The sequence below is a fragment of the Nelumbo lutea genome, chromosome 5, assembly GCF_056320005.1.
Source record: "Nelumbo lutea isolate HS-2025 chromosome 5, American lotus-T2T, whole genome shotgun sequence".
NCBI classification, from domain to species: domain Eukaryota; kingdom Viridiplantae; phylum Streptophyta; class Magnoliopsida; order Proteales; family Nelumbonaceae; genus Nelumbo; species Nelumbo lutea.
This window is the reverse complement of record NC_142688.1, coordinates 13658995-13675639: the sequence shown is the minus strand read 5'-3', so window position 1 is coordinate 13675639 and position 16645 is coordinate 13658995. Positions and strand designations below refer to the sequence as shown.

The window sequence follows — 16645 nt, the reverse complement described above, 5'->3', positions numbered from 1 at the left end:
CACCACCATAATTTGGTCATTTTGATGGTTCTTTAAAGCTCTTTTGGTTGGCCAAGTCAAAGCCTTAAGGCCACAGCATTGGCCACTTGTTCTTTTATTAAAATATATATATGAATGTGGAACTAAACAAAAGGTTTCAGCTTTTGAGCTATCTAATTATCTTATGACCACCATTAGTACAGTGGGCCATTAACTAATTAATTAATGTAATCCAATTTGCTTCGCAGAAAATGGGTTTGACAACTGAACATAATTTGTGTAGATGACAAGTGTTAATTAACTGGTGGGGACAAATCTTACTGCTCACTTTCTTTTCTCTGTGACAAATCAAAATCGAGTGTGTTGATACGGGCCAGGCCTCCCATCAAAAAAAGATTAATGATTTGGATACTTCTCATTCTTAATATTGCCCGGCTTCTGCATTACCAATGAAAAGACATTAGATAGCCCTTTTTTTTTTAATATAGAAAGATATTTTGGTCATTCAAGCAAATTAAGTCTTCTTCTTCTCATATAGACATAGTTATTGAAGTCAGCACTGAAGTTAATGGTTGTCGCACCTCAAAAAGAAAAACAAGTTAGTAGTTGTCTAAATGTATGTCATGCCATAGGTGCATGTATATCAAAATTATATTGGACTCCAACTTTAATAGGACTAGTATATGGAAGTTTATATATGAGAATGAATTATGACCACCACACAATTCTCCTTGCTATGCATTCTCTTTTATATTGGGTTCCACCAAGTCCCACAAAGTTTGTGGTTGAGATTCTTACTTTGTGTTATGAAAGATCATAAAATATGTAAATAAATAATAAGAAAATATGTAAATAAATAATAAGAAAGACAATGATTTTCTTACATAAGTAGGGTTGTTCATAAGAAGGCTCAATCCGATCAAATCGATTAATCCGGACCGATTCAATCCGAGTCGGCCGGGTTATCTTCAGCATCGGTCGGTTTTGGGTTGTAAAACATTATAAATCGATGGTTCGGGTCGGTTTCGATTTTCTTGTATAAAAATCGAAACCGACCCAAACCGAACCGACTAATTATCCCTTTATGAAGTTTAAATTAATTAAGCCCCCATAACTAACTGTGCCTCTTCAAATCTATTACATTGGCTAGATTAATGATTGTAATTAACTATCCTGAAGTCTCCCTATAGAATTCACCCAAATCCCAATTAAGACAATTAAACTTCAAAATGAATATATAATCAAAGGGATAGGTTGGTGGTTTTGGAGATAAAACTTAATTACTGAAAAGGTATATAACATATATACCTCTATAATATGCATTATTATTATATATGAGTTTTGCTCTTCTTCTTCTCTCCAAAGTGCAAACTGTGGACTAGAGGTATATCCTATTTATCAAAAGCAAGGCTTTTCCCGCATTCACTACCTCACACATTGTGGTGCCATAGTCCCTACATATATATTGCAATTGAGTTTTTGTCAAGCATGGTTGAGCTTAGAGCCGAAACCGACCGAAATCGACCCAACTCAACTCAAACCGACCAAATCGGTTTTGCTTAACACTGGGTTGGTTTTGGTTTCAAGTCCAAGTAACCCAACCCGTGAACAGCCCTAATAATAAGTTCAAACTTCAAAGTAAATTCCGTAAAGAAAAATGGAAATAGGAATGACAATGGGGTGGGGACTATCTCCCCCCATTCCCCACCATGATTTTGAAAAAAATCCCTATCTTTGACCGCAATCCCTGTTGGAGATAAAAATGATTCTCTATTCCTGATCTCTGACAGAGATGGATTCCTCGTTGGATATCTGAATCCTTGAAGTTTTAAAAAAAATAAATTTATTTAAATTGTTTTTTAAATATATTTTGATATATAAAATAAATGATATTATATTTATATATTTTTTATATATAATTGAGGTTGGGGCAGGGTGGAAAATTCACACCTCATCCTGATTGGATATCACTATCAATCTCCATCATTGTCAAGACAATCTTCATCCCCAATTCCTTCAGGTGGAGGAAACTGAACATCTTGTGGAGGCGGAAAAAATTGCCATGTCATAAAAGATGTGTGCTAGTTCACGTTTTTGTTGCAGCATGCATCGTATATTTTGCCATAAATCATTAAAAAAAGGTAAATTATAGATCATTACCTTGTATTTGAGGGGGTAATTTCCATTACCCTAACTTTCATATTTTGGCAAGGACCCTAACCCCCTCCATTAGCATTCTGCCATTTAACTGTGAAAAAGATTCTCATATAACTACTTAAACTTTTCTAAATTTGTTATTGGTTTAGTTGATAAAAGTTGCATGTTGTGTTTGTTGCAATTCCAAGTTTTCATATAAGTTTTTCTTTTTATTTTTATTGTAGTTTCCATTTTATAGAAGCTTCTTTAGTGGGTATTTTGATGAATCAATCTCTTTTTAAAAAATATATATGGGCTGTGTCGTGTTGGCACACAGGCAACACGACCCGCTCGATCGTGCCATGCTGGCCTAGCCCACGGACCTAAAACCCTAGGCCCAGCATGGCCCACATGATCATGTTGGGCCTAGCATATGCCATCGTGCTGGGTCGGGCTGTGCTAAGCCACGGGCAACATGACCCCATTTACATCTCTAGTGGCACTAAGACCAAATATAGGGTACTAATCGAATATTTTCTCTAAATAAAAATATATTTTTAAAATCAATTATTTATATAAATAAATTAATATAAAAAATGTATATTTATATTATAAATATAAATATATTAAAAACAAATTATTTTATTATAATCTCGATTAGGTTGACGGGCTACTCGAGCCGGTTATTGTAAAAAAACTCGACTCGAGTCAAGCTTGACTCGAACTCGATTAATGCAAGCCAAGTTCGAAAAAATTAGCAAGCCAAGACCGGACGAGTCTACGTTCTGTGCACCCATGGGTGCATTCGACGCGTGAACCTACCAATAAAAAATTGCACATGGGCAATATAAAAAATCACAAACGTTAACGGAAATTCACACGTTAGTAAAAAAAAATCCGGTTGAACCGGACACAAAAGGACAAAATCACATTATTTCTGTCATGTGGGATTTTTGAACTCCCACCCATTTTCTCCTCTCCTCCATCGAGCCCCAATACAGAAGCATCTCCCACCGACGACCTACTCACTGCAAATCGGCATTTGTAAACGTGTAACCTACCATCGGCGATAGATTTTCGAATTCCCCCTCCCCTAACTAGACTTCATCCCTTTGTCTTTTCTTCTTCAACCCAAACCCCAAAGGGGAAGACATTTCTTTTGTGGGTCTTGGTTTGCGCTTCTACGGTTCTACCTTCCTCTCTCCTCCTCCTTCGGGCTTCTGGCCTTCGAGGCTTATGAGATCATGGGCATTAAGTTCATCAACTTCCACATGATCCCCTGTGCTTTCATTTGATGGGGAACTACGTCTCCTGTGTGCAACTCCCGTCCGAAACACCAGTCGAGACCATCAAGCTCATCAAGTCAGACGGCCTCGTCAAGATCTACCTTCGACACATCAACGTTTCCGATCTCATTCTTGAGTTCCCAAAACACCTTGTCTGCCACTCTGATTCCTTCTACATAGGTCAGAAGATTCTGGCTCTCTCCGAGAACGCCAAGCTACAAGTACGCTTCTCCTTCCAAAACATTTCTTTCAATCCATCCTATCCTTTGTCGTCATTGCTTCATTCGCTTCCTTCCCATCTCAATCCTCTTCATCGTGTAATATCTCTAAGCACAAGTTTTTGAAGAAGGCTGCAAATCGTCAACCTTTCGATATTCAAAAAACTCCATCCAGATCTCTTCAGATTCGAGTATCGGATGAGTTAGGGGAAGATAAAAGACGACCAAGGAGAGGATGAAAATCACTACAAATTCAAAAACAGAGTTTGCACTACGCCTCAGTTGCAGAAGGATTATACGCAGCTTGTTGGGTATCGAGCTCGACAATGGAAACCGAGCTTGAGCCGATACGAAAGTCCGAAAGGAGGAAGCTAGCTTTCATCCTTAACGATGAAGAAAAGGAAGACATTCCATCAGTCGAAAGGGACCGGTTAGGTTCAGAGACCAGAACGTCTTCACGTTACTTCCACAAAAACTCCTTCAAAAACAAAAAACAAATTCAAGATCTAGGGAAATAAAAGCTTGTGAAAATTGTCAAGCATTCTTAATTTGAACCTCTTTACATTTTTGTAAAATTTCATTTTAATTTGTTTGATATAGGTATATATCATTCGTTTTAATTTCACATGAACAAGTTCCATAACTCTCTCTCTCTCTCTCTCTCTCTCTGTGTCTCTCTCCCTCATATTGTAAAACTACAACTCGTTCAAACATGTTTTTCTTCGGTCATAGTGGATTTCATCTCGTTCAAACAGGGGGTTGTTTTTGGAATTTGATTGTTAGAACTTGGAGTTGTTCTGAGTCGCAGAGCGAGCGAGCGTGAGAGAGATTTCAAGGGACAAGATGTTTTTGGTTGTGCCTGTCAGTTGATTCCTTGCCGCTGCCGGCAGATTTCACGTCACAAACGCCGGTTTGCAGTGAGGTCTCCTGTGGGATGCTCAATGGAGAAGAGAAAATGGGAGGGACTTCGGAATCACAAATGACCGAAGGAAATGTAATTTTGTCCATTTGTGTTCGGTTCAACCGGATTCCTTCAATTAACGTGCAAACTGCAAACTCCCGTTAAGTTGGTAATTTTCTAAGTTGCAGACATGTTCATTTCTGATTGATGGGTTCACGCTTCCGGTGAACCTATGGGTTCACAGAATGCGAGCTCAGACCGGACATCTTGCGAGTAGGCTCGATGACACGCTTACACCGCTACTAGCTACCTACGTATGCGGGTTTGATAGAGCAGGATCAACGCGTCGCAGGAGGTCCATTGAACTAACCACGTGAGAGAGAGATAATGGGGTTTATCCCACGCCTTCCGATTAAAACCACGCGTCCAGGATCAACGCGTCGCAGGAGGCTATCACCAACGCCAAGTAAACGAAATGGGATTTGCTCTGGCACCGACCTCAGTCACATCCCACCGTCTATTAGGAACATTTCCCATGATACAAGTACATTCCACCGTCTATTAAAAACATCTCCCACAAGTTTGGGAATGTTTCCGATGTATGATTGAGAGATGCCGTAAGGTCGGTGTGAGGAGCAGATCTCGATTCCAAAAACCATGTCCGCCGTCATAATTAGAAAGAATGAGTCGGTCGGTGATGGCGAGGTTTTTTTTTTTTTGGTAATAGGTGACGGTGAGATTGAGATTTTTTCAAAGGTTTGAAAGTGATCAGAACGCACATGCATTTTTAACCAATCAAACATCATCCCTTCCGTCTGATTTGATTCCCTATATTGGTCAAGGTAAACCTATATTATAACACAATACTAAAGTTGCTAATGCGATGGTGTATATGATTTTTTTTTTTGGATAGTGCGGGGTATATGATCAGGATCGTCCAATTGGTAGAAGCTTTGCTTGCGTGGCCCGCATCCGAAAAAATTCCAGCTGATTCAATGGGTCTATCCGTGTTATTATATTCATTTGGTCTATTGGGTGACGACTACATTTGCTTTTTCAATACAATATGGTACAATAAATCAATTTTATAGATAAACGGAAAGAGACAAGCAGTGACCAAACAGACCTTTGAAAATTGGATTAGTGATATAATATATATAAATAGAATACACCCAAAGACCAGGTCAGCCCTGGATAGAAGAACTGTAGAAGCGCCCCATCTTGTGGAAGAAGCCACAACCTCCGCCACTTCTTTTCTTTAACGCCTTTTCTTCCCAAAATAATTATTCACCTAACCTTGAGTTCTACGCCGTTGGATGAAATATAAGTGATATCATAAGGTTGTTAGATGCTGTTCCAGCGGCTCCAATCAATTGCCTATATTGCACCAAGTGATGAGAGGGCCACCACATGAATGACAAAGCAACCAACAAGGCAACAACGATCGATCGATCCATAAGGAGAATACAGGGAAGAACGTGAAAAGGAGCCTAAGGTAGGAAGGGAGGTGAATTATCGCGTGGACTTTGATCTACCAAATTATAATGGACCAAGTTGGATTAATGCATCACGAAACTTACTACAATGATCAAGGGTGATAAGGCATCGAACAACATTAAACTTGACAGGTTTTGAACACAGAATTATGATGAAACAACACGAACGGAGTAGCGTAAAAATAAACGAAAACCAAGATCCAAACGAACAGTGTTTTATTTTAATTTTCCCCGTTGCATCCAATACAGGGGGGAGCTTCGGCCTTCAGCAGCGTACCCCCCTTCTCTCTCTTCTGCTCATATCTTATTGTCTTTGAAAAAGGTCTCCTTTGACCATGAGCCCTGCTTTCTTCTCTTCTTCCTTGCCTTTGCTACAAACCTTCCTCCTCCCATCTCATCTCATTTCATGATTTTTCTCTGTCTTACTCTTACACATTATGATTAGCAGTTTCTATTTAGAAATTTGATGGTATTCTTCTCTGGAATCTGTCGCGGTTCTTCTGCCAATCATGGGGTTGTGCTTTTCAACCAGTAAGGTAAGTGGCTCAAGCAGCAACGCCAACAAATACAGCAACCGGGAAGAGAACAGGAAAACCTCTTCCAGAAAAAATTGCTCGTCGCGGCACCAGAAACGAAATCAGAGCCACAAGAATCGATCACACCAACAGCAACAAAGGAATTCTCAGCAGCATCAAAACAAGAATAACGTGCAATCGAGACGGCCGAGTGGGAGTACTGCTTGTGGGAAGCGGACCGATTTCGGGTACGCCAAGGATTTCGATCAGAGATATTCGGTCGGCAAGTTATTGGGTCATGGGCAATTTGGTTACACGTTTGTTGCCACTAATAAGGTCAATGGCGATCGGGTTGCCGTCAAGAGGATCGAAAAAAACAAGGTATGTTACGAATTGTTCTTCTTCTTCTGTCTTTCTGGAGATGCTTTATGGCTTTTTTTTTTTTTTTGATAGTTGGATGCTTTATGGCTTTTCGCGACCCAATTTCTGTGTTTTTGGCTTTCGGGGATGCTGTTAATTAAACTTGTGCCTTGGATTCTTGTAACATGCTTTGATTCCAAATTTCCAATACCATTAAAAGATTCGGTAGATTCTAAACCGCACCTATGCACTTCTCTCTCTCTCTCTCTCTCTCTCTCTCTCTCTCTCTCTCTTTCTCTCTCTCTCTCTCTCTCTCAATTTTTCTTAGATCTGTGATTTAAGTTGCATTTATCGATTTTGGCGGGAGTGAGTAAGCGATATACACCTCTCCTTCGGTTTCAGATTCTGCTTTCCAACCCACATGGCTGTTGGGAGGAGCTCTGGATTTGTTTCTGCAATTTAGACTGCTTGCCCAAATTATATAAGGTTGATAGGGCAACCTCCCCGCGAGGACCAGGTTCTGCAATTTCAATTTTAGTTGCAAATCTAGCAAGACGCTATTGTAGATTGTTACCTTATCACCTGTTTGAAATATCCAACCTAGCCTTGATCACCACCAACGTCTGCACATTAACCGTCACGTACATTAGGTGGATCAAATGGACAGTTTAAAGGTTAAACTATCAGTTTCAGTGGCAATTAGTGGGTTGGGTTATTGTTCATGCATATCCAGGAACCTATTAAATTGTTGTATATGGTATTTGGTCCTTTTTACGTTTTAATTTGCATTTTGGTCTAAATGAGTTTCCAAAACATCAAAGAATGCTGAAGCATCTTTCTGCCACAGCAATGGAAAAGAATGTCTACAAGAGATATCTCAGACTTCCTGAGTTCTTTCAATCACTTCTTTGCTATAGTTTGTGCATTGTAAGCCACCTATTGCCAGTCCCAGAAACTGTGGTTGATGAAAAGCAATATCGTTGATCCTCAATAAATGTGTCAAACATGCATCTTACTGGAAAGTCCTGATACTCTTATGGAATTAGAACTTATAAAAACCAGGCCAACTTAGCAAAGGACTCTTAACAACCAGCACAAGCATAAAGAACCTGGATTAAATTGTAGTTTTTGATCCGATGTCTTTTGATTGTACGAAGGGATAAAAGGAAACAAAGATAAGGAGAGACAAATGAATTATAACCACAACCTAAACCATTGTATAACCAAACAAAGATAAGGTAGAGATTCTTAACTTTTTCAATAAGTAACTAATTCCTTAATTTTGTCAACCAAGAAAACAAGATTCTTAATTTTTTGCTCTGTATTTTTTCTTTCTTCTTTGTCATCTCTTGTTTTACATAAAATTGTAATAGAACTTTAGGTTACTAGTTCTTTGAAGCTAATAGCTGGTTTGGTTAATTAAAGCAACATAGATAGTCCAAATTAATAGACTGGATACCTCTTACTGTTTAATAATTTCAGCAGTTATTTGGTCCTAATTGTATATTCTTCCCCATGGCTATTTATCTAAAGAGTAACATGTCTTCTTTTTGATAACCTTAGAATTAGAGTAAACACATACTTTTAAGTGGCAGGGTTTTTTTTCCTACTAGCTTCTTTTGCTAGGCAGTGATTCAATGATTAGTTGAATCAATGGCCAGAGTGATGAAGGAGAGAATTTTTTTGCTAGTCAATAGTTCAACTGAATAAGTAGTTTTTTTTGGCTTGTCTTTGTTCCCTCTGCAGTCTGGTTCCATCTGCCCTTAATCAGCTGTTCTTATGATTATTGGTCTAGGGGTGGTTAGTGGTTATAATAATTTTGTGTGGTGATTTGGTGATTCTACATCTAATATTCTTAATTCCAATAAAATGCTTTACCTTCTTTGCTAATATTTTAAAAACATTGGTGGCAGATGGTCCTTCCTATTGCTGTTGAGGACGTTAAAAGAGAGGTGAAGATATTGCAAGCTCTTACAGGCCATGAGAATGTGGTTCAATTCCATAATGCATTTGAGGATGATTCCTATGTCTATATAGTTATGGAGTAAGTAGTGTTCTTTGTCTTGTATGGTTGTCTTCCATTCTTGAACCTTTATTTGCATTTAGGTAATATTTCATCTTTGAGTATTACCTCTCTCTCCCTCCACTATTTTATTTTACCTGATTCTAATAGAAAAATATTTAGTTAATTGCTTGTACATTTTTAATATCAGGTTATGTGAGGGTGGTGAGCTACTGGATCGAATATTGGCCAAGTAAGATTTAACTCTTTTAATATAAGACTTCTCAAGTTTTGTTCTCTCTCTGGGATTCCCGCCCCCCCCCCCCCCCCAAAAAAAAAAAAAAAAAAAGACAGAAAATGTGAAAAAAAAAAAACACATGCATGTGCAATTATATGTTGCCTAGTCTTCTAAGCAATTTCATTTTCTCCTTTATGCTTGTCTTGTTCATGTTACCATCTCTTAGTAAATTTGAGTTTTTCCTTTGTAGGATGCATTTGTTCCATGATTTTAATCACCCAAAATAGCATATCACCTTATTGTTATTATTATAGTGGTATTGATTATGGAGTTTTTTTCTTCATTCAGAAAGGATAGCCGTTACACTGAGAAAGATGCAGCAATAATAGTGAGGCAAATGCTCAAAGTTGCAGCTGAGTGCCATTTACATGGATTGGTACATCGTGACATGAAACCTGAGGTAAATACAGAGTGCACAAACACTATAGATGTAGTTCATTCTACATAAAACTGCCTATGCTGAGAAATCCTTCCCCCTATGTTTGTCTTATTTGTAGAACTTTCTTTTCAAATCAACCAAAGAGGACTCACCCCTGAAGGCCACAGATTTTGGTCTATCTGATTTCATAAAACCGGGTCAGTAGAAACTTTACAAGAATGATAATATTTCTGCTGCTTTTAGAATGTGATAAAAGAAACTTCTTTTCTTGTAATTTTTTCTTGAACCTTCAATTGCTATACACAACAAAATATTATGTAGAATTAATTGGGTTTTAATGCATATAAGTTAATGTTTAAATATTGAAGTTATAAAAAGGTTTCCTTTTCTATCTTGTCTTCATAAGATTTTCATTTTTGCCAAGAAATTCCTTTAGTAATCTATGACCACGGTTAGAACAACACCTTGCTCTCTTTGGTGTCGGTCATTTGTTTTTGTAGATCAAGAAGTTCTTACTTGAAGATCAATATATTGTACTCTTAATTCACATGACTGATGATCTAATGCAGGAAAGCAATTCCAAGATATTGTTGGCAGTGCATACTATGTTGCACCAGAAGTATTGAAACGCAAGTCAGGGCCTGAATCTGATGTTTGGAGTATTGGTGTCATTACATACATTTTGCTCTGTGGCAGACGCCCATTTTGGGATAAGACCGAGGATGGTATATTCAAAGAGGTATAATACATTTTGAGGCTGAGATTTTTAGTGCATCATTCTTCTCTACTGATTTTTTTTCTTATTCAAAACAATCAGTACAGATGCAATTTTAATGCACTCATCCAGAGACTATGTGCATATAGACTTGTTTTACATTTTAATTGCTTGTCTTAATACATCAATGCATCCACACCTTTAGGTATTATTCTTTTATTTTGGATTTTTGGTCACCATTCCATAACATTATTCAGCTCCATTCCTTTCATAATTGATTTTACTATTGTCTTTAGTTCTTTTGCCTATAATCAGAAAAGTGAATCTCCCATGCTGTGATGAACTTATATTAGGCATCATATCTAGGGCCAATTCTCTGGCCCTAGATAATTTATCTTTCATTCTCTATGCTTGTTTTCCCTTGATTATGCAGCAGATTGATTCAAATACGTTTCCTTCTACCTAGAAAGGGTTAAAAAGGCTGAAAACTCAACCTTAGCTTAGAAATTTAGTCAGGCATAAGAAAAGCAATTGCAAGAGCAACAAGCCTTACCTTGGGGATGCAAGTTGGAACTTGGCTTTACCATCTTCAAAGTGAGTTTGTCTCAGGCATGCTCTACATAACTTGAACCTAAACCCTGCACACGCCAATATGGTTGAGATTAACTGGTTTTACTAATATGATAGGGCACTGCCTAATGCATCTGGAGATATAATTTTTATTGATCACCAAAAGATGATTTTTATTAATTTAATAATTTAATAACAGGTTACAAGTACTTTCCAGTGTATAACAATATTGAAAGGTCCCAAATACAATGATCATCAACCCTCTTTTTTGGCACAGCCAGCTACAGTTTTGCCCAAAATAGAGAAGGACTATCAGTCAGCTCCCTGTTTTTCTAGAGTGTCTGCCATCTGGAGATATAAATTTTATTATGTAAATAAAAAACAACATTAAACATGTTATAAGAGAACAAAGTTAAAAGGAAAATGTTCATTAATGGGAAGAAAATTTGAGAAAGCTAAAAATATAAACAAAATTTGTGCTTTTGAAATTGGAAAAGAAAGTAAGTATTAGATCAAAATGTGAAACAGAACAAAAACCAAATTGTGATTTGCAGTCCTAAACCCATCCTTCTGCTCGAGGTTGTGTTGATCATGATAAAAGCCCTAAGCCTGGAAGGAAAATAGAAAGGATGCCAGGAACACGAAACAGGGTTCTGGTTTCTTTATTATGTTTTGATCAAAATAGCATAGTTTAGAGCAATTTAGGTATTGATTTTGCTCATATGGCAGATCATTTGGACTACAATATGAATATTATATGCATTCTTTTCAGGTCTTAAAAGGTAAGCCTGATTTTCGCCGGAAGCCATGGCCAAGCATAAGTGACGGTGCTAAAGATTTTGTTAAAAAGTTATTGGTGAAGGATCCTCGTGCAAGACTGACTGCTGCTCAAGCCCTGTGTATGTTTCTTCTCTTGAAAAATTTAAATTCTGTAATTGCACTACATGTTTGGTTTTGTTGTTTTCTGGAGAAAGAAATGCATTTACTTTTTAAGAATTTTCTTTCCATGTCTGATATTTAACTAGTTTACTTGCCCATCACACTGATGGATTGTCATTTCTACTTTGTGCAATTTTTCCAGCACACCCATGGGTTAGAGAAGGGGGAGTTGCCTCAGAGATTCCTCTGGATATATCTGTACTATCAAACATGCGGCAATTTGTGAAGTATAGCCGGCTGAAACAGTTTGCACTAAGGGTAAGCAGTTCTTTTGGTTGTAATCCATTCACATGAGGACCAATTATTATTACTGGTCATCATTTGACACCTTTAAATCTCCAATGTTTTTTTTTTCTGGTTTTCTTTTTGAATGGTAAAATTTGCTATCGTTGATAAAATAAATATTCATGCTTCTTTCTTACAGGCATTGGCTAGTACACTTGGTGAAGATGAGCTGGCTGATCTCAAAGATCAGTTTGATGCAATTGATGTGGACAAAAATGGTGCTATTAGTCTTGAAGAAATGAGACAGGCATGCTTTCCTTCACATTTTTATGTGTCTTGTATAGAAATTTGATATCAGGCTATACATCACACAGTGCATGTAATTTGAATTCAGTTCTTTTAATGTACTGTACTTGTTTGTTTTTTTAATATAGGCCCTTGCAAAAGATCTTCCTTGGAGATTGAAGGGGCCACGAGTTCCTGAGATTGTTCAAGCGGTAGGTTAATTTCCTTCAATTTACTAATATGTATATATTTCAATTCCTTCTGTGGCTCCATATATGATGTTCTTGTTATTTTCCTTTTCTACTATTATAAGCTATTAAGCTACTGGTTTCTTCAAGTTCTTTTCTCACTACCAATCTAGGGTTTCCATTCATCATGTTTGAAGTGATAATGATCTGTTCTGATTGAATTCTAGAATAATGAAATGTTCTTAGTATTAATGAGTTCAAGAATAGTCTCAGTCCTACATCCATCCCTGCCGATTTGCACTGCACAGTCTTCATGCTCATGGTGCTCTAAATTATTTAGGAAACTTATGTCTTTAACTGTATTGGAACAAAATTTACCTTGTATTCCTGAAAATAACCTATCAAATCCAATTTCTTTATTGTTTATTTTGCATTATTTTCTTTAATAAGCGTTGTTGTCCTTTGCAAAATCTTCATCTATGCTAAAAATTCCATTTGCTGAGCTTCTCATCCTCCATTTCATTTTCTGCTCCCTTTTCTTGAGGCAGATTGATAGCAATACAGATGGGCTTGTGGATTTCTCTGAATTTGTTGCTGCTGCTCTGCGTGTGGATCAGTTAGAGGAACATGATTCTGAGAAGTGGCAGCTTCGATCTCACGCAGCTTTTGAGAAATTTGATGTGGATAGAGATGGATTCATTACACCAGAGGAACTAAGGCTGGTTAGTATTGAAGTTGACACACACTCTCTCTCTCTCACACACACACACACACACACAGAGATGGGCCCAGATACGAAGGAACTAGAAAACTACATGCACAAATCGATTTAAATTTAAGTTTTTTCCTTTTTAGTAAAAAGAAAATAATGGCCACCAGCGGAATACGCTGACAATAAGCATAAATTTTTCTTGTGAGTTGACTTTCATGATAAAGCGTCAAATCTCAAATGTAATATGCCACAGATCAACATCCTGCACACTCATTAAGGTTATGTTTAGTACAATTGTTGTTTCTACCTGAAACGTCAATACAAATTGGCATACAATTGTTATTAAAGGCTTTTTATAGTTGAAACAGGCATGCCTTAAAAATGCATGTGTGGAAGGCTGTTATGTATTTCAGTACGATACAGGGCTAACCCACGGAAACCCCAAATAAGGGGTGTTTCGGAATTTGACCACACTTAGGGAGTAGGCATGCCTAAAACCGACCCCCTGAAACAATTTTGAAAAAAAAAAACAAAAAAGAAATGTTATGAAGTATCAGAACACCGATAGACCTGTTCTTGTGTATCGGGTGCATCGATACTTTAAATCATGGTCATTCTCTAGCTGCAGTGACCCATCTCTCACCAATTTGTATTGATTAACCCAAAACGTTCCAGATAGAAACAGCCAAGGCATAGGAAAGCATTTCAAGGGTTGGTGCTGGAGAATCATCAATTAGACTTTGATAGGATAACCCATGATCCTCAGGTACTTGTATCATACATGATCCTCTTGGGTTAATTATTGCAATGGTAGGCTTCATTATGTGGATCCACGTTTTTCTGTACTTCACATCCCCCAAGCTTCACATGCCAATTAAACAATTCTACTGGTTTCCCCATCAAAAAAATGTTATCCTGGAACATGATAAATACTACCAACGATTAATCTTTTTTCTTTTATAATTGTATATAGCACACGGGATTGAAGGGTTCCATTGAGCCACTTCTTGAGGAAGCTGACATCGACAAGGACGGGAAGATCAGCTTATCAGAATTCCGTAAGCTTCTAAGAACAGCTAGCATGAGTTCACATAATGCACCTGGCCCATCTGGTGCACGAAATTCTCGCAAGTTGTAGATTTCAAGTGACGAGTTAAAAAAGTTTAGGGAACTAGAGAGGTAAGAGAACGGTCAGAGGTGAAACAGGAGTCTTTTTTTTTTCTGTAATCTTACTAGAGGATGGCACTTGGACCCAGGTGGCCTCATGTTCTTGCATCGCCACTCATTCTGAAGACCTCTGCTGTAAATGAAGTTTTCTGTTGTATCAAAACTGGCTCGCAGAAACAGTTTAGGCAAAGAGAAAATGCTTATAAAGAGTTGGTGGAATATTTTTGCCTTTTTAGCTGTATATCCTTGGGCTTTTTTTATCCTTCTCTGCAATGTACTGAGTCATATAAATTTGATTTCTCAGAATCAGAATCCACTTAACTTGTTTATATACTTATTTTTCATTATTCCAATTTTAATACTAACCAATGATACTATTTCTTTTTATAAGTTCAAAACTAAAGGCCTATTCATTTGTTTTAAAATCTGGCATCTAAAAGTGCAATAATTACATCAAGAGGTATATTTGGTGAACTATTTTTTTAACTATTAAATGCAGAGAATATTGTTTTGAATTCTGAAAATTATTAAATATCCATTTTAATCTTATATATGAGAGTTTTTGTTTGTCTTTTTAGGGTATCATTGGAAAATAAATAGTTGTATGATTGCACTTTAAAAGATAAGAGATAAAAGGAAATGAATAACCATTTTTCTATTGAAGTTAAAAGATTCATCTTAAGAAATAAGTGTTACGAGGAAATTAACAAGCCCTAAATTCAAAACTTGTGGCTAAACGTGGATGATCCAAGTTAGAGCCGATGTACATATGGTTCAAAGTATTGATAGGTATTCTATTGTATCTTTTGGTCCCCGATACACCTGTAATTTAGAGATCCATTTTTTTAAATAATAGTATATAAAAATATGTTTAAACTGAAATTTGAAAAAAAAAACTAAAAACATATAGGGAGTATGGTTCAAAGTACCAATACATCTCTACTCATAAAAAAGAGTATCGATATACCTTTGCCAATGCATAAAAGGTGTTGATACATTTTTTCCTTTTTTTTCCCTATTCATAGGCATGCTGATACAGTTTCCTATTACCATTAATTTCAAGCCATTAGTTTTAAGTCCCAATTAATATGGCTGTTGCCAGGGGTTATTTGGCTTTTAAGTCCCAATTAATATGGCTGTTTTAAGTCCCAATTTCAAGCCATTGAGTATATGTATGTATGCATGTATCAAGTCTATTCATTGTATACTCATAAACCCAATTATCGAGTATGTATCAACTTTATTGATTGGATACTCATAAACCCAATTATTGAGTGGGTTGGGTTTGAAACTTTGAATCGACCCGGCACAAAGTGCTACGGCTGTTCTAAGCAGCTGTTTGATAATGGCTAAGCTGCGCAAACAGAACAACTTGTTACTTTGGGATCGGATCATGATCTCATCCGATCCTATTTGGTCAAAGTTGGGTCACCCCTTGTTCAATCCAATATATGTTATATATTATATATGTGTGTGTGTTATTTATTTATTTATAAATATATTATTTATATTGTATTTTTGTAAATTTGTTATATTATTAATTTTTTTTATGAAAACATGTATATATAATGATGAAAATAATTAAAAAAATACTTGTATTTTTTGTTTTTTGTTTTTATTTAAATTGGCATATTTTATTTTTCTTTTAGTAATTTATTATTTTTTAAAGAAAACAGGTCAAATTAGATCAGATCTAAAGATTTGACTTACCGATAGGATTCGAATTCAAATCAATGCCTATTAGATCCTATCAAGTCTTTGGATCGGATCGTATCCAACATGAACAGTACCAAATCATATTCAGATATACCCTGATTCAAATCTGATATGATCCGATTGCATCCCTACTTCCACGTGTTCAACCCTTTTACCTTTAAAGACTAGAAATGCCTAATACAATATTTTATTGTTTTTAGAGAAATGCTGCAAAGAGGTCTTTTAATTCCTTAATAAATTTGAACAGATGATCTATATCCACCATTTAATTGATCCCATCTGATCATGTAGGTGAAAATTTTATATAATTAAGTAATTGTTGCTAGTAATTAAACGTCTATATTACATTACCATTGGTTCCACAACCAACTGAACAGCCATCGCATTCAGCTAATCCCAATTCAATAGTCTGCCTGATATAAATTTTGACGACCAACTAAGAACCAGCCACTTGCGGCCTTGCACTCTCATTTCACCGAGCCTCTGATCTAAAATGGCAAATCCTCTGAAAGGCAGTTTGAATGTGAGGCGTGCTTGTTATTTGTGTTTGATTTTGGT

At 36.7% G+C, this 16645-nt stretch overlaps 1 protein-coding gene across 1 annotated transcript; it reads left to right on the top strand.

Moving 5' to 3' along the window:
• Positions 1-5706: 5706 nt before the first annotated feature.
• Positions 5707-14702, top strand: LOC148850464 (calcium-dependent protein kinase 28-like). Its single transcript, XM_088946984.1, has 12 exons — positions 5707-6912; positions 8805-8935; positions 9105-9146; positions 9480-9591; positions 9689-9767; positions 10140-10309; positions 11628-11754; positions 11937-12052; positions 12219-12326; positions 12454-12516; positions 13041-13214; positions 14178-14702. Exons 1-12 carry the CDS (start codon positions 6526-6528, stop codon positions 14340-14342), a joined length of 1674 nt encoding a protein of 557 aa, XP_088803110.1. The 5' UTR covers positions 5707-6525; the 3' UTR covers positions 14343-14702.
• The last annotated feature ends 1943 nt before the right edge of the window (positions 14703-16645 follow it).